The following is a 25,310-nucleotide window of genomic DNA, read 5'->3' on the forward strand; positions in this document are numbered from 1 at the left end:
GCAACCTTTAAAAAAAAAACGACATTGTAATAGTCAAGTCTGGATGAAACAAAAGCGTAAATGATCATCCCTGCTTGAGGAATGGACAGACCAGACTTTGAGCGATCACACAGTTGCCCAGAATTACTGTTAATTGGTCAAACTGGTGTTTATGTCAGGCCTGGCCAATAACAGAATTTCACTTTGAGAAGAAACTCAACCACAGACACACAAAATCACACACTGCATCTGTGATCACTGTCACTTTCAAGTGGAGGAGGTGACAGTAACTGCAGTTTGAGTTTTTATCGTGATTTCTTGAGCAGAAAATGTTCAAATGTGTTTTTTACAGGCTTAGATTCTTAACAAGAACTACAGGAGAGTGCGCAAGTACATGTTTCACAATTGGATTGCATCCTATCAGGCACATTATGGGCTCTCGTGATATTACTTGTGCAAATTTTCTCAAAAAAACATACAAAGTTGTGCTTTAACTTGAAGATACAATAGCATTCAGCATGCAGATGACATGGAAGGAAATTTATTGCAAGAACTTAAAAACGATTTAATCAATTTCAAAGTCATTAGTGGAGCATTTCCGGTGCTTTACACCTGAAAAACAAAACTGCATTTTCTTTCTTTCTCTGACTGCTTCCCTGCTATGCTTTAAGTAAAAACATTTTTAAAAATCTGAATTTATATGCAATTTGAGTGCTTACAGTCCGCCAAAAGAAAGTTCCACTGTTGCACTTGAATCATCTTTAAGAACCACAAACTTCAGACAACTTCTGTCTCGTTTGATCAGATAGCAAATCTCAAACCAGTGCAGAGGAGAAAGCATTTAACCACTACTGAAGGATTTGTTCTTGTCGCTATACTTGAAATTCACACTGGTATGTAAGGATGTCTGTATGCAAGTTATGCTATACTGATTTAACTGCTTGCTTGCAAAGACCAGCGAACAAGCTCACGCTCGGGCTAAGGTTCCTAAATCTGTTAAAAAAAAGTTTGATTTGTTGTGATAAATCACATCTGCTGTGATTTGTCTTGTCTTGTATCATCTTACATTTTGTTTTTTGCAGTGCGTGTGTGTGTTTGTAAAGAGGGATGCAGACCATGCTATGAAGTCTATTAATACTATTTGCTTGTGGTCAAAAGAAAAAAACTTGATGGGAAAAAGAATCATCAGTTCCTAATTTAAGCACTGCAACTTCCTCTTCAGTGTCAGGGGGACAGAAACGCTCTCAGGAGGTTTTTAGGGTTTCCCCTTCAGCTGAAGTGGTTTAAAAGAGTAACCACTGGGTGTCACCACAGAGGTGTGTGAAGTTCACAGTGTTTCAGGTTAGAAAGCTTTGAGAGGTGTTCGTTTTATTGTAATGATTAAAGAATAGATACAGTATTAGGGTTTTTGAATGGCGTTCACTAATTGGTCAGTTAAAGACACTGACAATGAAAACCCATCGTTCACAATCAATACCCATTAATTTTAATCTAACTTTAGAGTAATTGCACCAGTTAAATTACAGTTTACAGTTTCAATTTGATTTGGTGCAAGCATGATTAAGCTAAATATTGTATATACTGTTTTGTGTGTGTGTGTGTGTGTGTGTGTGTGTGTATGTGTGTGTGTGTGTGTGTGTGTGTGTGTGTGTGTGTGTGTGTGTGTGTGTGTGTGTGTGTGTGTGTGTGTGTATACAAATATATAAACACTTTTTTTTTAAAGTGTAGTGGGCTTTTCAGTGTACACAATTAATCAGGAGTACATTGGATCTTATGCACAATTAGAAAGAAACCAAAACTTCTAATCTAAACAGGAATCTAGGGCAAGCTATTAATTTTTGTTACAAATCAGTAAATATTTATATATTAAGAACAATAACATAGTCCCCTTTCAACTACAGACTATTGTTTAGCCAGATTTCCAGGGTTAAACAATAATAATAAAAAAGAAATCCTCAAGTTCCATTACTTCAGCAGATTTTTAGCATCAGAATGCTTAATTAATAATGGTATGTTGTGACACATTTCACCTTAACTCCTGCGATCTGGATATTGCACTTTTGCATATTGCAATTTTGACAATATTTATTACTTTTTATTCTCATTTATATTTTTCATATAATATTTATATATAATAAAATATGTAGAACTCCTTTTTCAATGTTGCTTTTCATCAAGTAGGTACAAGCTATTCACCAGTCTTGTGTAAAGAAAAGTAGGTAGTGTTTATTAAATTATCATTCACCAGATATGACCCGTAGTTTTGCAGTTATGCCATCTGAAGACGTGGAGATGAGATCAGCTGTACAAAGTGTATTGAGTTCTGCACTGTGGCTGTGGAGTTTGACACAAAATTGCATCAATGTTGACCAGTGGACCTTCTCAATAAAACTTCTGGGTCATAAAGTCCCCTTTTCATCCCAGATCTTGGTAGAGCTCCCCAAGGACATTCACTCCTGCTTGATTGCCTGCAGACAGGAAATACTGTTTATCTTCAGTCATACCGACGAAGACAACAGACATCTGTATCATGTAACGGTTGCATGGAAACCCACCCTCATGTCTACCGCCTAAAGTTTGACTGCTCTGGGACAGGAACTGTGTCCACCCTGTGGCATTGGAGGATTTAATGCGTCAAGTTGCCGGAACAAAGTCACAAGTTACCCGGTTGGTGTTCAAAATAAAAGTTAAAAATGGACCGCTTAAAGGTGTAACCCGCAACATGTACGGGTTCGTTTTATTGTGAAAGTGTTAACTGGGATGTAGTGGCGGTCTGTGTCGGGGAACCTGACGGTTCACCGCAGGATCCTCCTCGGCTTCAGGGAGCAAAATCAACTTTCCAATGAGATGATATTGAAGCGCCCCACACTGCCGGGAACAATTTACGGATAAGTTACTGTTCCGTTCTTGTTTTTGTTAAGTTTATGGCGGATGGGATGAAAGCGAGACTTCAGCGACTCAACCTGTTCAACCTCAAGCCCGAACAGAAAGATGTAAGTGGAGTTTTAACGGCGGTATTGTGAGATTTCGTGCCATGCTAAGTGGTCTGTTAGCTAACCGTTCAGCACCAACATTAGCCAACCTGTTGTTTGCCAGGTTCAACAAGTTAGCTGTCCTCAACGTTGGTTTGTCACACGACTCTAGTAACGTGTGTTTTTGTTCATTATTGACGCAAAATTAACTTTAACACACGCACACTTTGGTTTTAACATTAATTTATTCAACTACCTACTTGGTGTTTGTCTTTATTCCAAACATGCCAGTTTGATTTACAGTGTAAATAAGAAGTGTCTACGGCTCCTCTTCCTTTTTACTACCAGCTGGTTCAGTAATGCTCACATATATTTAAGGTGGAAAATCATCGCTGACAGGTTGTGGCTGGTGAAATGATTGTACATTTTAAAGGTCGTTTAAGCTTCTACAGTTAACAGGAGTTTGATTTGAGTCTGTAAAATGTAAAGTTAAACTGTATTGACATTAGATAAAGATGAACACGTCTACTTTTCAAACTTCCTCTAAAGTTGTCAGATAAGATTTCATGTGAACTATGGTACTTCCATGCAAGCATTGAAATCTGCTGATATGTATTTGACAGCTAATGGGGTGGGATATATTACCATGTGGGCTGTCAGTAGGATTTATCTCGTTCATTTGCTGCAAAGTTGCTTGGATTCATGTCAAGATTTGTTGGTATTTTTGGATTTGGACTGTTTGTTGGGCAACACATAACCTTGAACTCTTTTAAAATATGATGTATGTTTTTTTCGCTTTTTCCTTCTGTTTGGTAATTACATAAGTATTTGATGAAATAATCCGTAGATCAGACGATAATTAAAATAATCCTTTGCTTGCACCTGCACAGTGCATCATACTGGGCAGCATCACTCCTTTTCCTGCTCGCTCACTGCGTTGCTAAACTTACTTTTTAATACCGTGCTTAATCACACTACTCATAAAACAGGATTTTTCCTCGACTGAATGGTGTCTGAGCTGCCGGTTCTAATTATCAGACCCTTTGTAAAAGCTGAGTACATTAAAATCCACTATGCTTAGCTGTGGCAAACACCAGCCAAATGTAGGAGTATGTGTGTGAGTCATGGCGATATCACCTCCAGAGCCATTGTGCTTACGCCAGGACTTCACTCCTTTAACAGGAGGCAGGTCGTTTTATACGCCGTATTAGTCACTTAGTCCGTCAAGCTCTTTAGTCTGTCTCTGTTATGGCTGATTTCACATGAGCTTTGTCCTGAAGTCAGACTCAACATTTGAACTTTTACATAGGGGACAGTGTTGGTTTTTACTCAGATTCTGTGATTTTGAGTTGATATTCAATTATAACAGGTATCACTGTACTGTCTTCAGTTTGTTTAGCTGCAATGAAATTTATTCTGTCAATAGGAATGCAGATAAGTGTTATTAAGTTAGTTTAAATGATAAGATTCTCCACCAGAAGGCGGTCTTTAAAGATCTGCCACTAAACCTTCTCAACTGTCTCAACTTGGAAAGTACCGCAGGCAGCAATTAGATTTTAACAAAAACATACTTTCAGAAATGACTGGAGTTAATGATTTCCTAAACTGTCCAAGGGAGACTTGGACAGTTGGATTGTGAATCCCCATTTTCATTTTCAGTTTTATCCTCCTCTTGTTATTCCTCAGTCTTTAATGCTTTCCCGTCCCTCATTTTATGTGACTTCCCTCCTCTCTTCATGTGACAAACTCCTTGCTCTGTAGTAAAAACAACCAGTAAACTGGAGGCACCTTCCTGTCTTTACATAACTGACAGTCTGTCCCTGTTAGCTGTCAACCTGCTTTCTGCCTGTTTGTCCAGCAGTCTGTCTTTAACTTTGTTCATTCAGTGGCTCCCTGTCCCACCTGTCATACTGTTTCCACCCTACAGACTCTTTCAGCCTTCTAGGGTGAAACACAGAGTATCTGTGAGGCTTACTGATCTGACCTCATTTATTCTTAGTCAAGAGTCTCTGCTCTGACTCAGCACAGCATTTTGACAACGAGTCCCTACATTGTGTCCTTGTTATCACATTTGAATGAGTTCATCAGTACTTGTCTTTGTGCTGTGAAGTGGCTCTTGAGTCCAAAGGGACCCATGTCAATGTGTTGGACTTTTGTGGAGCTCTCTCCTTTTCTCTCTGTTAGTGATGCTTCTCATGTGCTGTGTGTCTGTACTGCACTATGAACTTCTCTGAGCTTTGGCGATGTTCCACAAGGCACAAGACTCACTCACATGACCATGGGAAGTGAAGATATGGGACTTTTAGCTGCCTTGTCATAGTTGTTGTTGATTTCTAGGCTGGCAAGTGTGTCACTGGGTTTCCATTGAGACTTTTCAGTAAATTCCAGTGTTTTCCTCCTGGGTCTGTGTCAGATCAGGCTTTTCTAAATAAAATGCCTGTTTGCGCTTGGCAAACAGACATTTTAAGCGTTTGAAGTGTAGTGTATTTTGGTTAAAGTGGTGTGTGAGTAGTTTTTCCTCTGGGTGTACCTTTTGCCCCTCATTTATTCAAATGTTGCTTTTGAACATACCGTTGATTGTTATTTCAATTCATAATATGTGGTTCAAGAACTTCATTTACCTAAATGTCATATGTGGTTCATGTTGCTGTCGTGGAGCTCCTTATACTTATAGATAGTTAAAGAAAGACTAGATAGACCAATTCCAGCTGGGAGAAGTACAACTCTGAAAACCCCTTCAGACTCAAAGCTGTTCTGTTTGTTCTGTTAAATGTTACTTCTCTTTTGAATTTCATTGTGATGTACAGTCAGAGTTTGACAATAGAGGACAGTTTACAACTTCATCTGCTGAAAGCGGAAATTTTCACTGAGCTCACCTAAAGTCTTGAGTTTCATGGTGATAGATAGATAGATAGATACAGAGAGTTGAGTTGAGGTCTTCTGACCGATGATTCGACTCCATGACTCTGAGGGAGGCTAGTCTTGGTTCAGCAGGAAACACAAATAACATTACACAAGTGTGATGTTAATGTCAGAGTCTGCATTGCACATAGAATGAAGGGATTTCCAGTGTTGAGAGAGCTTGTGTCCAATGACTGAACATTTTTTAATAAAAAAAAAAAAGTAATATACACAATAAATCTAAATATTTGTAATGTATAAATTCATAGATTCTGGATTTTTTATTTAGAGAAGAGGGGTAGATATAATTTTATGAGTTTCCAGAAAGGTAATTGAAGTTTTTTATGGAAATGACAATGTTACAAGTCAGAAGAGTATTTTTAATTTTCATCACTTTTGTCATCACAAGGAGCTATACATTGAGTTAAGTCTAGGGATGACAGCGCTTTCGTAATAACAATAATAATTCCATGTACCTAATTGTCCTAACAATTTGTAATTAGGGCAAATGGACTTGTAATTGCTTGTAATAGTATAAAAGTCAGCAGCAAGCCAACAAAGGAAAGCTGTCAGCTACATGCTTTGGTCTTTAAACAGTTTTACAATATTCCTTGAGAATTTAAGCAATATTTCTGTCCTACTAACTGACTGTGCTCTTTATACAATATCCTTTGACCTCATTGCTCTTTGACAAACACCAAAAACTTTATTTTGTTGTTTATTTCCCTGAACTGCAGCTTCTCTTTTACTGGTGACACTTGTGTAACTTCCTTCTTTTTGAGGTCAGCACTACAGTAGTTCTATTTAATTCTGGATTGGTGAAGGACACCAAGCCTTTTCAGTGTAGTTCCTCAGTGAGAGGCCAAGTCTGTGGGTCAGTGCCTGAGGCTGTGTCCAACTGCCTTCCTGTCTGAGATCAGCCTCATGTAAACGTTCCTCTGTAAGAGATACTATGTTCTGTGTGTCTAAAGCTAAGCCTGCCCTCTGACAAGCAAATCTTCTGTCAACTTCCCTTCATTCCTCTACGTCACAACTCCAAGTTAGATGTTTTAACCAGCTACAAGTAGTCTTAAAAAAAGGAAGCATCGGAGAGGGGGTTAAGAAAAGTATACAATTTAATATAAGAAATCCAAGAACGGATGGAAAATGTACATTTCCTTCATGCTGCAGCAAATGATTGTGTTATGAATGATTCACTGGTAGAGTCCACTGTAACAACTTCAGATTGCTTGTTTTATCCTGCAAAGAGTTCAAATCCCAAATACATTTACAATAGAAAAATATTATATTTGTCTTATAGTTTTTGCTTGACATTATTAATCAGTTATCCAAACAAGTACAAATGATTTTTTTCCGTTATCAGACAGTATTACTTCTGTGTGTGAGCTAATTTTTACTGTTGCACTCTGCTTAAGCTTCAGTATCGAAAAATTAAATAAAATATGATCAATAAAACATTGCCAGCTGGATTAGATTTAATTAGTTATGTCTGATTCACTATTTCATGTTTTGCATGCTGGATCATGCTTGTGGTTCACAGTTTGCAGCTACAGACAGCCTTAAACTGCATTTGGGAAGGGAGTGACTGTATAAGTAAAAAAGAGTGGTAACATCATCATGGCGAGCAGTTAAGAAGCAGATATCAGCCAAAAAAGAAGTGGGAGTGAAACTGGGTAGGTGGGCTAAAAATACAGTAAGAAGAAGCTCGACCAGCATGATAAAGAAAACAAATCATCCTCCTTTTTGTGGTGGCTGTTCAGTATCTTTAATTACAGAAGCACACAAAGGGCAATGAAGGAGAGAGAAGAGAGGCATTGGTAAGGACTCGGTGTATTTGTTGGTTTAAGTGTTTCAGAGCAGAAGCAAGAGGAAGGGGTAAATAAAGGGGTGAGGTTAAACAGAGAGAGTCTGCTGTTAGCGGACATATAGCAGACTCAGCCTTCATGTCAGGATGATTAAAAGAAAGTAGACACTACAAGCTATAGAGGGTGAAAAACATGGTGTCTTGATGCTGCTGTGAGAAACAAAGGCAGTGAATGAGAAAATGAAATTCTGCTTAAAGGGATAAATCACTCAAATAAATGATGAAACCAGAAAGACTAATTCTGCTATGACCAATTCCAAACATACAACCTACAAGAGCAACACAGCTTTTTCCTGAAAAGTTTCACCCACAGATTTAAAGATTCCCTGCAGCTCTCATCTTCCTGACTATCTCATCTTACTATCTCTTTAAGCATTCAAGAGGGTTGAGGGAGAAATAAAAATAGCTGTGCAATGTAATGCAAAAATGACTTATGTCCATTTTGTTGGTGATTTGACAGGGCCCAGTACTTGACTTAATTTGGACACAAACGATGGAAGAAATCACGGCGCCGTGCGAAAAGCTGCTACCAAGGAGGAATTGAGAAGGGCCTGAGTAAAACCAGTCTGTGTTCCTACCTACTTGTTGTTGCTTTTTTCACTGGTGTAGATTCTTACCCTGAGTTTTGTTTTGGTTTCAAGTTTGTAAAATGCCTCTATTCATTAAGTTGCATTAAGTTTCGCAGACAGCAAATCCCTAGAAAATAAGCAGTATTTTCAGGAGGTAACTAAAACGCTAAACCTCAAAGATCAAAAGTATTTCTGTCCCTCATTGCTGGAGATTATGTGTAACAGACAGAATTCATAAAAGTTATGCTGTTGGCATGTCACCCAGGAATGTCCTCGTTAACCCTCTGATTGCTGCAGTGTTGTTCACAGCCTTTAAAAGTATCTCAAAGCTTTCCACCTCGTGCTACTGTTTTTATGTCTTTTCACAAAAGAAAAGTCACTGTGTCAAAGCTAGTTATTGCACTCTGGGGTGTTAGCTGGCGTACTTATCCAGAGCAGCTTACAGTTAAAGAGCACAGCACCATATGAGAGGCAGGCATTGTTTTGATAAAAGAACAGCGAGCACACCTCATGCTGAGGCAAGACGCAGCAGGACTTGACTGGAGCTGTGTCTGTGAGACTGCAGATTTAGTAGCTGCTCAGGCATCTCACATTCATGACATCACTGATGTGGCTCAACCGCTGCTTCTGCTTAGCTCGTCTACTTCCTCCTTTTTGTTCCTGCGTCTGGTTGGTCTGGTACACTGCCAGTGTGGTACAGCTACGAGGGCCCACAACAGGAGAAGCCTGTATGTTGGCAGCCACAGGGAATCATATGATTTGTGTTTTGTGGATGAGAATGAGCCTTTGTCAGATGTTGTCTTTGGTCTGGTGTTTTGAATTCGAATCATTTTCGTAGGCTCATTTTTCACTGCAATATTAAAGTTTTTTATTAAAAGACGTACAACTATGGCGAGAAGTACAGAGAACCAAAGAGTGCACTGTGCAGCATAACAATGTTATAATGCCATAAATCTTAAAAATGTAAAACAAAAAGAGGAATTCCTTTGATTATTTTACAAAAATAAAAACTATAATTAACTAGTGTAACATTTTTCCAGGTGCCATAGGTGTTACATATATTTGAAAATGGTCTTCTACAATACACTATAGATATATTACTACTTACCTTCTTAATGTGTTCTCTTCCCTGTCCTATCTGCTCTGTGTAAACACAGCCTGCAGTTCAGCCCAGTTCAGCTAAAATGTCCCAGATTTTTTGTTATTTCATGGTTGGTTGCAACGGAGTCAGTAATTGCTTCTCAGTTGCACTGAGGAGCACACATTGTTTTTGTCATTTACAAATGTCATAATGGCAACAAAATGTCATTATTCGCTGCAAATGGTTTATTTTATTTTTTTAGCATTTTTAAAATAACGTAATGAATGAAGTAGGGCTGGCCCGAATAGTGGTTTCTGGCCTCTGAATATTCGGGCCCCATTAAAGACGAATATCCGGATATTCGTTCCGCCCCGTAACATCTGACCGGGGGGGGGGGCAGACGAACGGCCCAAATATTCGGATCCGTTCGTGTGGTTTGTGTGGCGGCGCGACAGCGGAGACAGCCCGAAAAGTCGGATCCGTTCATCTGGTCTCCCGGGTCCACATTTTGCCTTCGTTTAGTCTTTAGTTAAACTGAAGAATTCCCAAACACCGGTCTTCAGCATCTTGTCTTGTGTTTATGCAACAAAGTGAAGCGTGACTTCAGAGTCGGCAGCCACCAGGCCATTCGGGTGGTGTTTACAAACACGAATGGAGGAGCCGAAATGAGCCGAAGAACACGGCGGGATGAGCCGAAATGGGCCGAAGGCGCAGGGAAGAGACGAGCTCCGAATATTTTCGTCTGGGGGGAGGAGGGGGTGGTCACATCTACATATGTGTATATATTATAGACATATGTGTATATGTTTATGTGATCACAGGACGAGAAGAGCCAATGTGGGCAGAAGGCGGAGGGAAGACAGTAACGCTGTATGTTCTTTCCGCCCGGTGACGTCCGACGATGGCAGCGGAGGGGGGGGGATAGTGCCATAGCGAACGAATATTCGGGATATTCGGGTTCAGCCCTAGAATGAAGTGATTTTAATGAAATGTCCTAATTTTTAGCTTAGTTTTGGTTGTTGTTCTGTTGAGACCAAAAGTAAGACATAATTAGATGAAGGACAATTCATTAATTTTCCTGTTTTTACTGTTTTTTCCTATGATAAATGATGCATTTTGTTTTATATATGCAAAACACAACATGCCTTTGAAACCCTCTTTCATGTTTTAGGATTCAGAGGGTTCAGTAAATAAAAGGAAGTTAGTGCAATGAAATATCCCAGCAAGGCCCAAAAAGTTGTTTTCATTTTACTACCCACAGCTACAACAACAATGCAAACTTCTTACTTTTTAATCTTTTTGTTTTTTTTAGGGTTCTGTTTTGTTTTGGTTCTGGTTTGGTACTGGAGTTTAAGTTATGAGTATCTACATAGGAGGAAGTTGTAATATTTAGTAACCTAGGAAATGCTGATGAATTCGTAAGGACAGTTTTATCAGGCAAGAAAACAAATTAAAAATGCATGTTGGGTGCAAGAAAACATTCAACTTGCTACTATCATTTTTTCAAGAATAAGCACTGGTGACTTGCTCAAAGCTACAAAAGCCGCAGAAACAGCATCCAGCATCCTGCATCCTGCCTCACTGCTTTAATGAGCTGTTTTACTTGGATAAGACTGTTATTTTCTCTGTTTATCAGTCTTGTACTTCACTACTGATGTTTTAACCATTGAAAGCGGACAGCAGAAGGGTACAAATCAGCAGAACATAGCGTTCCTGCTGTATAGCAGAAAGATCACAGATTGAATGTTGGTGTAACAAAACACAAACAGGTCACTAGTGTTTGGTAATCTCAACCAAATCTTATCTCCTGACTGACATGTCTAATTACTGTAGGTATTTGCAAACCAAAGCAACTTGTGGCTCAGTAAGATGCCATTGGGTGCATTTTTTTACAGTGTTGCTCATATTTTTATTTTGGTTGACAATGATTAATGACCAGCCTTTTTCTACAAACATAGTGGGTTTTGCTGTTTTCAGCTTCTCCTGCTTTTGTTAATGTCGTCACTGTGTTTTATCACACAAACCAGTTGCAGTCTTGAGCTGGGAGCGAGCCATATTCATGGTGAATTATGCACATTAGCTACTATTTTCCTTTCAGGGTAGGTCAGTGTTGCAGATTAATCTACAGTTGCGGCCCATTTTAATGATAAGTTATGAAACCAAGTTAATAATGACTCAAATGCACCCATAACAGCCACAGAAGTACTATTGAACAACAAATTGATGAACACGTTTCAGTAAGCCTTTTATGACTCTGTTGCCGTTTGGAACGCTCAGAAGAAATGGATGAACAGCACAGAGTTGATGTATTCTGCAGAAGTGGTTTGAGAATTTTCTGCAGAATTTATCTTGCACACAGAAGACTTGTGACTTCTCATAGAATGACAGTTACCAAGGTCAAATTAGTCTGTAGTCCGGATGTGATCTTCCACTGTTTTGTGGGAGTTCCACAGCTTAAACAGTTCTGAATCTGCGCAAACCAAAGACTGCCATCAGCTTTTGGAAGTCATGGCACCTCTTTCCTTTTCCTTTTCCTTTTTCCTCTCCAGCCATGGCCATAGAACAGCTGAAGGCCAAGCTTTTCCAGGAAAGTGTGCTGCTTTTGAGATCTTCTGGCTTCCTACATTGGTGGTTTTGTCTGGAAAAGTACTTGTTTATAGCAGTAGTGTGAAGGCAGTTGAGGTAGCTATATTGGATTTCCTCATCAGCCTGAAGTTCTCTTAAGAGCTCTGCTTGGACAGTATCTTCATCATTGTCCTATTGAGAGTTTATTTTGTCTAGCTAGCTCTGTCATTCTTATGTGAGTTTAAATGTTTTATTAATAAATGGAACAAAAAGTAGCTTATTAATAGCTTGGGTACACACTTATTGTTATGCTAGCTGCTGTCATCAAAACTGTTAGCTGTAAAAGAAAATGCTGTTTTAGAGTAAACCTGACACCCACATGCTGGACCATCACAGGGTTTTTCCGGCATAGGGAAATTTTATACACCTCTCCAAAGAAATTTGAGGTACCCCCCTAAGGAGGTTGTTGCTAACACCGTGGAAAAATCCCCAAGAAGTAAAATGAAATAATATTCTAACCCATTTTGTTCTTTGGAAATTCATTTGCTCAAACATCATACATCATCATGCTGACCGGACCGAATATTCGGATCTCAAAATTAATATCCGGATATCACCATCACGAGCGAATATTCGGCTATTCGGATCCAGGCCTAGTGTTTACCATTGATTATACCTTCCCACAGCAGTTGAGTTCATGGACTGTACAGTAATGCATGGTTGCCTCTCATAACATAGCAGGTTTTTTACAATGTATACTTTAAACATCAGTATTTACCACCCAAAACCTCTTTACACGCTAGGAAACATGCTGCATCATGTTTCCTTGTTATCTGCTTTTTTTTTAAATAACTGTAAAATATTAGTGTTGTCATGAGCTGTAAGCAAAACAAAAACTTTCGCCCACTTACATCCAGCATACAGTAAAAATACGTTTGAAAAATAAAGTTAAAATTTACGTAAAATGTAGCACTCTTCCATGTCACCTAGCAGACCTATGAACATTTTTACAATAAAACAAAACAATAATACTTTTGATATTTTAAAACCACAACATCGTTGGCATATAGTTGGAGGGCATTCACTGCTTAGTTGGATGAGATTAATTAATCAGAGAGAGTGTAATATAGCCCAGGATTGCTAAAAGCCTAAGATATGCATTTACACTTGTAGTGCTAAACTTTGTAGGGAGAGTAACTACACCGTCACTGGGAAACACTGCTTATTTTTGAGACTGTAATCCTCCTTCTAAATGCAGTTTCTATTTATCTGGAACATTTTCTTGGATGCTGTCTAGGTTTTTCTACCACAGGCTCCACCATACCTCTAGTTGCTGTCGCTTACCCTGTTTCAGTCGCTATGGTTACTTCCCTGTTCAGTCATGGCAAAACAGTCATTGTTGGTTCACGCAGAATGTGTTGTTACTGGTGCGACAGTGACATAATGCCACAGAAAGCAGAGTCAAAAGTATAAAATAGTGAGAAATACAGAGAGATTTAACTGAAGGTGATGGACTTAACCAACATTGTGTAAACTTGTTTGATAAAAACTTGAATGTATGGGCCTTCATTTTTATGTACCTTCCAGCACTTTAAGTTTAAAGGTTACTAAAGTTGAGCGTTTTGACCTTTTATTGCCACTTCTGTTTCTTAAACATCACTGTGTCTCTTTTAGCCCCTTTTTAGGGACTCTTATGTTTCTCTCTGTTACTTTTTTCGTCTTTAAAACTGGCGCATACAACGTGTCAGACTGTTTTAATAGTCATGGAAATCTGTGTTAATCATGGAAAGAGTGGATACAAAAAAGGACTTTTGTGTAAGCAGGAAGCTGGAGTCACAGTTCATTTGTTTTAGACTGTCCTCTTTCAACTCTCAGTGAGCACTTATCCACTGACCAGCCCAGGTTAAAAAGCATTGTAGCACATCTGCATCACAAAACAAAGTAAGCTAATATTTTATTCTTTAATAGCTACAGCATTCACATGGTTACAGCAAAGCGACTCTAGTAAACCCACTGTCTGCTCCTCGTCCAGCACCAGACAGCAAACAGGTAAAGTTAGTGAGTAGCTTGGGAGCTGTGTTCAGAAAATACAGAGCCAGATACTTCCCTCAACAAATAATTTAGACACACTGAGGGGACCAGTGTTACAGAGTGAATATTTACCTTGCATTTCCCAGGTTGCCAGAAATTCAGTTGGATAATTATTGCTCTGTATGACTGCTTCTTGTAACAATATGCAACTGTTTGCTAGGATGCTCAGCACAACAATTTAATAAGGCAACAACATAAAACTGATGATGCTAGTTAAGCAAGGACAGAAACCAAATCAGTAAAAATTTTTAATCAAAACTTCAGATGCTTTTATGTCAGTTTTAATATAAAGAATAAATGTGCTCATGATTTCTCTGTGAGAGCTCTTAAATTATATGTTTGGGAGCAGTGCATTCAATTAGATTGAGCTTTTTTTTCTTTACCAGCTGCATTTTGAGTCTCTGGTACAATATGTAAGTGGTTATGTTAAAGACGTTTTACTCAAGCAAGAGTAAGGTTACTCTATCAAATGAAATTAAAATCAAAACTCATTACACATAGAGAGGGGATTCAGGGTAAAATAATAATTTTTTGTGGTGATAATAATGTAATATGATTGAACTATTAAAGGAAAGAACACCGGTAGGCTACAAAATAGAGTGCATTGAAATATAAATCTATATTCCAGTGGATCATTCCAGGTGAGCTGCACAAAGGAATTTGCCCAAACAGCAATAAATTCCCGCTCTGTAAACAGCCATTTCACGCCCTGCATACAACTGATTAGGCAAAGACACTGGAGCAAAAAGAGAGCCTCCACAGTTTTTGCACACAGTGTAGCACACACACACACACACACACACACACACACACACACACACACACACACACACACACACACACACACACACACACACACACACACAGACAAAATACACCAAGTTGTTAGGCAGCATGGTGGTTGTTGACGTTGTCCACTGTTGAACGTCATTCTGAAAATCTTGGCTCCATAAAGATCTCCACAATCTGCCCTAGATTCATCTTCTTTGTTTTTTCAGTCTCAGTGCAAAATGTAACCAGCCCGTTCAGCCTCTCAGAGTTTTCAAACGCTGAGCTGAAAGAACAATCTGCAGTCACAGTGGGGATTAGCAGCAAGGTGGTCTGTATCGCTCTGAAGTTCATGAAAGGAACGTAGACTTTGGAGCTGCAAAGTCCACTGTGAGCATTTTAGCATTTAGCCAGACCCATCGGCTGGTCACGCAATATTGTAGGTGTGTTTGATTTGGGTCACTTAGCATGCAAGTCAACTGGTGCAACAAATCAGTGATAAATTAAGGCAGATTCAACTTTTCTCTACCGATACACTGCTAATTTTATAGTTGCCTAATAATGTCATCCTTAATTCAATAATGTTGTGTATTTTTTGTACTCTACTGGTGTGGTACCTTCAGACTGCACCCCAGACATTCAGTATATTCAGCAAATGTACACGTGTGTTCCTCTGTTTGCTTGTCTAAAGGCATATAATGCTAAAATGATGAGTAGCTGTAGATAAAGGAAAGGGTCAAGGCTCCTAGATCTTCAAAATGAACCAGGAATAGTTTGGTCCATCTGTCTCTCTCTCTCATGCAGACGCTTAACAAGCTGTTGTATCCTTGCATGCAGAAAGCCAAAAAGCAACAAATGCTCTGGTAAACATTCAGCTTTAAATAGAATTTACACTAAATCCAAGTAGACATTACTGAGGAAGAATGGGCAACCAAAGTTTATAGGAAAAGAGAGGAAAAGGGAAAGTAAAAAAAGGAATCAAATAAAGAGAAGAGAGTACAAAGCGTGCTTTGAGACTAAATGTCACGGTTTGACTTCTTTTCAGCAGAAGAAGAGATCACAAGGGCTTCTCTATTCCAGGGAACCGTAATACTTGACACCTTATGGCAGGTTAGCTCATAGCAAGGTGTGGCACTACTGGTGCACGGATACATGGAAAAATTGAGTTCTGTGCAGTATGCCTTTTGTGTTTATTACATCCACTACTACTACTGTGGGCAGCCACCTGTTTGTGGATTTGTTCGCTCTGTAATAGAGCAGTGTAAGACCTCAGTCAAATAAGAGCTTCAGAAAAGGGCAGTTAATGTTCATCAGAGAAAGTGCTGAGAGAGACATACTTTATTGTAGCAATGGACATGATAGTACTGCAGCTGTCTCATGACAATTATAGGGAAAAACAGAATTTTATCAATATCCATACTATATCCTGAATTCCCATAATTATTCCTTTATGTAATTTAAAATATGTAACAAACTGCATAATCAACAACAACAGTGAAGTAGTCTTGTGACATTAATAAGGACACAGGGAAAAGGTTCATTTAATGTTATGCTAAATGAAAATGTAAGCAAATAATGTTCAAATATAGATCATGTTCAAAGGTATCAGTAGTAGACCACACCAGTTCTAACAATCTGAAGTCTAAGCCTTCAAAATGTATAAAATGTGTTTTGTATAACTGGCAAAGAGTTTTCAAAGCATCTCATATTATACTCTTTATAGACAGACTTGAAACTTGAAAAACAAAATAAAAGTATGTATTTAATATGTAGATATCAAAGTAGAGCTTCAGATTTGTAACCTGCCAGAAATGGAAGACATAAACAGGTAGACTTCTGTAAGAGTTACCCGTCAGTTTGCCGTGTTGTTTTACACACACGAACAGAAAAGCTGCTATATTTATGAGTTTGAGTAAGTTCACCACGCTGTTGTTTGGGAATGAAGACTGATTGGATGCCACACCTAGAGTTGTTTTACTTTTACTTTAGGCTTCATTGTTAATAGCCAGGCAAACCTAAAGCCAGTGATGTTTATTGAATTAAGCATATTTAAAGCTGTTTATCATTTCTTAGGCTCAAGTGGATGCGCTTATCTTTACCTGAGCACTTAGCACTCACATTTGTACAGTTAATGTAACTGTAGATTGGCCAGCTAAATGATTTACAATTACAAAATGAGTCACTGCAGCAGTTCTTATCACGTTCTCACTGTCTTTGCAGGTCCCTGAGATTATCAGCACATTGAGGCAGGCTGGCAAAAGCTCAGCACGCAGCAATGACATCACCACCGTCTCCAGCAAGACTTCCACAGGTCCTGGAAGCGGTGATTCCTCTGAAACATGCTTTTCCTCCCTCTCTACCACGACGAGCTCAGTGGCACCCACTGCTGCTGTGTCTCCAACAGCCTTTGCAAAGAAATTTGAGGTGCTATTCTGTGGCCGTGTGAGCGTTGCTCACAAGAAAGCCCCACCTGCCCTAATTGATGAGTGCATCGAGAAGTTCAGCCAGCTCCATGGCTCAGGGACTACTGATAAAGGAGGAAATGGTGGGGGATTGGTAGGCGGACTGAGGAGGGCATTAGCTTTTCAGTCCAATGGAGTGGGTGGGGGTGCTGTTGGTAATGGTCCTACAGGGAGCCCCAGCACTGGAAGGCGTCCTGTTCTGTTCAAGCGAGACCCCAGCTTCCCCTGCCTGCAGGCCCTGGATGAGAATGGTCTTTCACCAGAGATTTCTAACACCAACACTACTGATCCACTCCATGGATCCGCCGAGGTACAGCCGACCAGCCTGCAGGAGAACAGGACCATGCTGTTTACGGTAATTTTCTAAGGTGGCACACACAAAACTGAACACATACTATAATGACATGGCTGATGTTCCAGTATATATCATTTACCATTAATGTCATATGCAGCTTTTTAAATTATGACTGAAGAAAGTCATAGAGTCAGAGAGCTGGGTGATAACTGGAGACATCAATATTTTTATATGAATTGCTTAGTGGGATTTTGATATTTGCAACTTAAATGCAGTAACCTTTTCACCATGCGTCATTTGTGTGAATTTAACCACCAGACCGTTACTGTGGATAGACCAAACAAACATTAGATGCAGGCCAGCTAGGAAAAGATTCACTGACCAAATCAGCATCTCACTGAACTCAGAACTGAACAGTCCCTCACAGAAAACTGTCTTTGCCCTCCAATCTTTGTCTTCACTGTTTTGTCCTCATCTCTGTACACTATTTGTGAGATACATTATAGCAGTGGGATACATTTTTTGCTCAAAGCTTTTGTTTCTACATTTTTATCTGAATTTGGACCAGTCTTTGCAGTAATTTGCACCATTCTGGAAGAATTTGTGAAATACTTAAGTCTTATTTTTACTTTTGCTGACTTCATATGCGATTGTACTGCCTCTGAAGTTTACTTCACTATTTTCTGCACACAGTAAAAGCTTTTAGACAGAATATCTCTGCTAGTGGTGCAGCAGTCTTTTGTATGCATGACATGTCAGGATAGGCTTGGTCTCAATGCAAATTTAACTGTGTAGTTGGGGGCATTATTCTCGTTGAGATATCTGAAATCTTACAGTGGATAATGAAAACAATTTAACATTTCTGGCATCCTAAATAAATCCAGATACCACACTAAAGTTGTCCACTTTAAGTTCAAATTATGCCAACGTCATCTTTATGCCTTTCATTTATCACAAACTCAGATGTTGGCATTGCTCAAGGATGAACTAGAATTCCTTAAATCTACAGCAAAATTCTAAATTACTTTTTAGATAAGCAAACTGTGGTGCTTGTTCCTGCAGCTCTCACCCAATGGTTCCTTTAGGCATCTTTGTTGAAAATAAAAGAGAAATTTGTTGAAGAGTAAAGTGAAATTTCTGATTCCCTGAATAACAGCTCTGCATACACATTTGCTCATCAAGGACAAAGAGAGAGCCAGAACAAAAACAGGCAAAAATATAACTCAGCAAGAGCAAAATGCTGACTGCTGCCTAAAATGAGCCTAGTCATGCTCTTCTAATTGACCTCTACTTGACCTCAGGGACCTCCTGCCAACAGAAATATTCCTGTTTGTACTCCAGACAGGAAATAGTCATCATTGGCACAGGAATCACCAGTGTGTGTTACTGCCCCCCTCAGCAGATACAGACATATTAATGATACATCCTGCTGCCCGAATTACCTCATCCTGGTGACATCATCACTTTTTTTCCCTTCAGTTTTCAAGACAGAGATGAAATGCCTCTTTTCTTCTATAAAGATTTGAATTATGTGATTAATATTTGATAGAGACGGAGAATAAAAGAGAGCTTGTTGAAAGGAGAACAGCTGTGCTCACAGAGCTTGAAGACTTAGATGTAATACTATACCCCTGATTAATGGAGATGAGCTCGCTTTCTTATAATGAACCCCAGAGTTCTTTCTTTTGGTTTTGGAATCATTCTGACTCATGTTCTAATGATGGTGTGAATTGGGATATCCCCTGAAGCGGAACTGTCCGAAAATTAATTGGTGCTTCTTGAGGAAAGAAGAAATGAAACTGTGTCATCTGACGGATTCAAAAAAGAACTGAGAAGATTATTTTTGGACTTTTCGTCGTATCATGTAATCACCAATCAAGCCTTGGACAAAGAACAAATAAAAAAATAGTCAGGCAGGAACCTCTCATCATATATTGAGTTGGTTAATGTTTTGGGCATGTTATAAAGTAATTTTAGCAGTTCAATACAACTAATGTTAGGCTATGTCATTGAAAGGGAAAACCTTCTACAAATTCTATAAAAGGACTCCAGGTCAGGGTGAAGCTTCAGTGGGCTTTACACATCTTATATCTCAGTTTCTCTAAAGGAAGGAAAGATAGTACATCCCTCAACGGCTGCAGGCCTTGTATGTAGTTTTAACGCATCTGCTAATGAGACACATTGGCACAGAACTTACTCTGTTTAGCATGGTTTTTGAGATTCTTTATGAGATTACAGCAGATTATTAAATAACCATCACTATTTAGCTTTTTGCTGGCTCTCCACCCTTTAAAATTTGAATATTTACAGTTTTTTTTTTTACTTCAGGTTTGGACAAAAGATATTTATGAAGGTCATCTTCGGCTTTAGGCAACTCTGATCAACATTTTTCTTAATTTTTTGCTATTTAATAGACTAAACAAGTAACTGCTTATTTATAACGATAATCATCACTGAAAATAATCGTTAGTTGGAGCCCTAATTCAAAGTTGCAGTCACAGCCACTCCGCAAACATCACCACACACACACAGAATCACATACCGCAGAGTAAAAGGATTTGAAGACACACACACTCACATAAACACAGCCACAAACAATCTAACTGTAATTCCTTGGTGTTTTTTCTTTGTGTTTCAGGTGGGCAGGTCTCAGATCTTCTTGATTAGCCCTGACACTAAGAAAGTTGCGATAGAGAAGAGTTTCAAAGAAATCTCCTTCTGCTCACAGGTCTGAAGCACTGGAGTTCAGTACACATAAGTGTCTGTATAAAATGTGCCTGCGATTTAAAACCTGTTGTTGACTCTTTGCAGGGTATTCGTCATGTGGATCACTTTGGCTTCATTTGCAGGGAGACTGTGGAGGGAGGAAACTGTCACTTTGTGTGCTATGTCTTCCAGTGCACTGATGAATCACTGGTGAGATGGTGCTCATGTGGATTCTTGCTTTTTGCTGCCTGACACAGATTATTCATTACTCCCTACATTATAGACACAAAATAGTTTACTCAGTAGAGAGCACATTTTGGACACATTTGAAGCCATTTGCTTAATCGCTGGAAGCTTTTGAGTAGCACAGCAAAGTTTTTGTATGTGTAAAATGTGCGTTAGTTGTATTTTATGGGGAGTGATTTAGAACACAGCCTTGGTCAGTTTCATTCATGAACTATGAAAGCGTTTATATTACATTTCCATGTACATAGAAACAACCTTTGTGGAATTGTAAATGCAAGCACAAGTGTGTATTTCCAGTAACTAACTTCCTTATATTTCCATATCAGTGCTTCCCACTCAGTGTTCATATTTGTTTAGCTCACTCACTTTTATTAGGTGCTGTTTTCTGTCAGTGAGGATTAAGTGCAGTTCCAACTCATAGGATCTGTGAGTCAGTGCATCTGTGCTCCTCTGAGTCATGGTGTGCCAAATGGATTCTGTTTGATAAAGTCCTTTGCTGTCCTGTTTAATAGCTAAATGTGCGGTGTGGTTAGTTTATAAGATACTACCTGAGAAAATGAGACCAGTTTAACACAAATAATTAGACCCTCCAGAAAAATGCGGGCAAAAATCCTTGATTATGCGGGCTAAAATCCTTGATTATGCGAATAAATATGCGGGGTTTTTATTCCATTTTATGCGGGGAAATTGCAGAAATTTGCAAAGTATGCGAATAGTTGTGAAATATGCAAAAATATGCGCGATTCACCTGCCGTCTGGCTACGGAGTGATGTGTCCTCTAATCAGACACTGGGACTGCTGTGGGGTTACTGGACTGACAGCCTGTGCTTTGGTAGGGGGAGAAGCTCACAGCAGCACCTGCTGCTTGTTGAGGACAGTAACTGCAGAATGATCCGAGTTTTCCTGTGAGAGTCCAAAACGTCAGAAAAAGTTGCTAGATTTGTCGCTAGTCGTTTTTGACAAAAAAAAATCGCTAGGAGCTTTGGAAAGTCGCTAGATTTAGCAAGAAAGTCGCTAAGTTGGCAACACTGGCACTGCGCTCCGCATCAGCTCATGCTTCTAGTGTGTGTGTGAATGCGCGAACTGATGACGTCAGGCCGGGCGTCACATAAAAACACACTCACAACTCCATTTATATTGGTTATAGTTTTCTCATTTTATGCGGAAATTGTGAAATCAAGCAGGACCCGCATATTTCTCTTTTTTTTTCTTGGAAATGTGAGATTCTTGCAAGAATTATGCGCTGTTTTGCGGGGATTATGCGGCCTTTTGGGAAATAATTGACCCCCGCATAATCAGCGGCATTTTGGTGATTAATGCGGGAATTCATGGATCGCATAATCGCGTTTTTCTGGAGGGTTTAAATAATGCCATCTCTTCCCCAAAGAAAGCATGCTACTCCAGTTGTTGCATATTATTTATCTTTTTTTTTTTCTATTTCTATTTTTCAGCATGCACGATTTTCTGCCCTATTTTCCTTTCTACAAAGATTTCCTTTCTACATGGTTCAAACTTTAGTGTTATTTTGAAAACAGAGTTCTGTGTGTAGCAGCAATATGCATCAGAAATTATGTATTTGTTATTACATAATAAGGTTTTGTGATAGATGCGGTGTCATTAATACTAAGGTTGTGATATTGCCCTTTGACAGTGAATACAGCCTTGATAAAAGGTAATGTAATAACCATTAGTAGAATGAAATGGTTAACCCTCTGAAACAAAGCGATTTCTGGGATTCTGTCACATCTTTACTCACTGCGGGTTAATTTTTTCTTGTAATATAAAGTGCTGCACCTCTCTGTAAATGGCACAACCATAGCTAAAAGAAGAGAATACTCAAAAATGTCACTTTTAGAAATATAAATCATAAAAATTTAAAAAAAGGTAGTTTTTTAATTGTTTAGTTTCTAAAAATTTTAAAAACCTGCAATCAGTTTCTACAATATTTCTCCAAGTGATCCCAGGTGTCACATGCTACATGCTATTGATGTTTTACTGTTTGCATTTCTAGTTTGTTTCCATACTCATCCCATGTCTACTCTGTAAACACAGTCAGCAGGGCAGCCAGAAAGTGAAGAGCAGATTTTTTTATTTTTTTTTACAGGATCTGTTTAGTGCAACCAGTTTATATATAAATAAGTATTCCATGTTGTTGCTGTTGTAGGTGGACGAGATTATGCTGACTCTGAAGCAAGCGTTCTCTGTGGCAGCCCTGCAGCAGAATGCAAAGACCCAGAGCCAGCAGTGTGACAGCTGCCCCATGCAGCAGCTCCACAGACTGTGTGAGATGATAGAAGGTAGGAAGCTGTCTTTGAGCTACTTCTTCTTCTTCATAATGCAAAGTAGTCAAACACAAACTAGCTAGAGATTTACATTGCAGTCTGGGTGTAGAAGCATTGTTGGATTGGTTACATTTATATACCTGTAGTGGAACACATGTTTACATTTGTCACTTTAAATCCAGTAAAGAAGCGAACTGTGTTTAAGTAGTGGCAATATTTAATGCATGTATCGAATATGTTCAGCTGGAAACATGACAATATTTCTGTAGCTAAGGTTCAAGTTAAGTTTTTTCTGAGTTTATAGATAGCATCATCCTAAAGGTAAAGTTGCATCACAGCTTTATGCTGCTATATCAGGTGCCCAAAATAACCAGCATCCTAGAATCCAGTAAGCACCTACCATATGGAAAACCTAATTCTGAAGGGAGACCAGGCTTTCCGGCAGTGTGTTTTAATTCTCTGTTTGCATCATTTTCAGGTCTACACCCATCTAAGACCAAACTGGAGCTTCAGAAATACTTGGCCACTTTGGACAATCAGGAACAAGCTTCCATCTTTGAAAACACTATGGTAATGTGTCTGTTCTGTCTGTGGACCTGAAGGACAAGATATGAATTCCTGAGAGTTCCCCTTCAGGGGACTGCAACTAGCAAACTATCCAGTCAGTCAACAATGCGTCTCAGTCCATCATGGCTGAATCACTGTGGAAGTTTTTCATGTGGGAGTTGCAGTGACGCAATCATCCTTCTTTACACATGACTGAAATATTTTCAGTTCACTTAAGCTCACTAAACGTTCTGTTTCTTTTGCCCAAAACACTGGAGGAATTGGTCAATTAAGCACTTTTATTTAACTATTGGAAAGTGATATATTTTGTTTGGATCTGCTGATGTCATTTGTAGTATACTAAGGACAGGCATGGTAAATGGGTTAAAAGAAGCTGAAGGGAATGTGGTTGCCTATTTCTACATGGCTCTGCTGGCATCTGCTGGTGGTTTAAGTAAACCGCAAAACATCAACTGTAATGAATGCATCTGTGTGAGCATACTGTAGGAGTGAATGTATCAGACAACTCGTTGGTTTAGCATCGTACCGGCATATTGTATTAATACAGTGTCCTAATGTAGTTATTTCCAGGCCAAAAAACTTAACGTATTTAATTAACATATTTAATTAAATTAAAATACTTAAATTAAATAAATAACATTTAATTGGCAGATAGAATATTTGTTAAATTATGTTTTGCATTTTGTATCCAGCGGGCTCGTCCTAAGAGCGATCAGGAAGAGAATGAGTTGGTGATGGCCTCTTTGAGGAACCTCTATGAGGAGAGACAGAAGGGTCATCAGCACACACTGCCTGGAGACACCAAACCGGTACCTTTCATTTCTTTACCACACATATACATCACTGTTACAGCACTAATTTTTTTTCTTTTCTCTGCAGATAAATTTTGTAGTTTTTTCTTCATTTCAACTGTTCTTTAAACAGTTCTGTGATCAGATAGTTCACCAAGGAAAGACAACTGGGAAAAAAATCCCCCTCATTTATACAGAAATAGCTGTCACACTGTGTCTTTAAGGACCTCCTTTCCTTTCGCTCATCATTGCTTTCTGTCTCTTTATCTTATTGTCCACGTAGGTGTGTGAGGATGCAGCTCCAGCACCTGTGGAGGCACAGCAGCAGAGCAGCAGTCGGCAGCGACTCGAGCAGTTCAAGAGCCGAGCCAAACGCTCTCTGACTGAATCCCTGGAGGGCATCTGGAAGGTAGCTATACTCTTCCTGTCTTTGTTTGTATAAAGTGATGCACAAGTATGCACTTGTATAGTAAAGTTGCAAATTATAGCCATACATGATTTATGATGTAAAAAGAAGTAAATACAGTCCAAAGTAAATATAGCCGATCGTCACATAACTCTGCTGCGTTACTTGACAGAGTTATATGACGATCAGCGCTGGTTTGTCTGTTTGCAACATTACTCAGAAATGGACTAACAGATTTCAATGACATTTTCTGTGAAGGTCAGAAATGACACAAGGACCAACTGATTAGATTTTGGCAGTGATGTGGCTTATAGTCTGGATCTGTGGATTTGTTCAAGATTTCTGTATCATTGCAAGATGGCGGCAAGGTGTCACTGTAACTATGACAACAAGTGAACGCTACATCAACTGCCTGCTGATGATCACATGACTGTGATGCCGCTACAAATCGACCGCTGTAGACTAATTGAGACTTCTCAGTCTGAAATAATACAAGGAACAATTAATTGTATTGTCAGGGTATTTCAGAGTGCCATCAATCCCCACAGCCTGCTACATATTTAGGTCATGTGATTCGGATTCCATACATAACGTACACATACATAGTGCACGCTTGTGCTCAGCGAAGGGTTGTTTTATTTATGGGTACATCCAGTGGCGGCTGGTGGTGAAATTTGTTGGGTGGGCTAACAAATGTATAATACCGATTAAATGGTTAACACAGCTGCAAAAGCAACATCACCTATGATACACGCAGTTACATCA

General features: G+C 39.1%; 1 protein-coding gene across 1 annotated transcript in view; it reads left to right on the forward strand.

The window, feature by feature from the left end:
• Positions 1-2,797: 2,797 nt before the first annotated feature.
• Positions 2,798-25,310, forward strand: part of tbc1d1 (TBC1 (tre-2/USP6, BUB2, cdc16) domain family, member 1) — a 48,908-nt gene continuing 26,395 nt past the window's right edge. The window contains 8 exon segments of the mRNA XM_022206066.2: positions 2,798-2,972; positions 17,011-17,607; positions 20,186-20,275; positions 20,359-20,463; positions 22,664-22,796; positions 23,260-23,351; positions 24,041-24,157; positions 24,423-24,548. Coding sequence (XP_022061758.2) covers positions 2,904-2,972; positions 17,011-17,607; positions 20,186-20,275; positions 20,359-20,463; positions 22,664-22,796; positions 23,260-23,351; positions 24,041-24,157; positions 24,423-24,548 — 1,329 coding nt within the window. The 5' untranslated portion in view covers positions 2,798-2,903.

Source organism: Acanthochromis polyacanthus, chromosome 3, assembly GCF_021347895.1.
Source record: "Acanthochromis polyacanthus isolate Apoly-LR-REF ecotype Palm Island chromosome 3, KAUST_Apoly_ChrSc, whole genome shotgun sequence".
Taxonomy (NCBI): domain Eukaryota; kingdom Metazoa; phylum Chordata; class Actinopteri; family Pomacentridae; genus Acanthochromis; species Acanthochromis polyacanthus.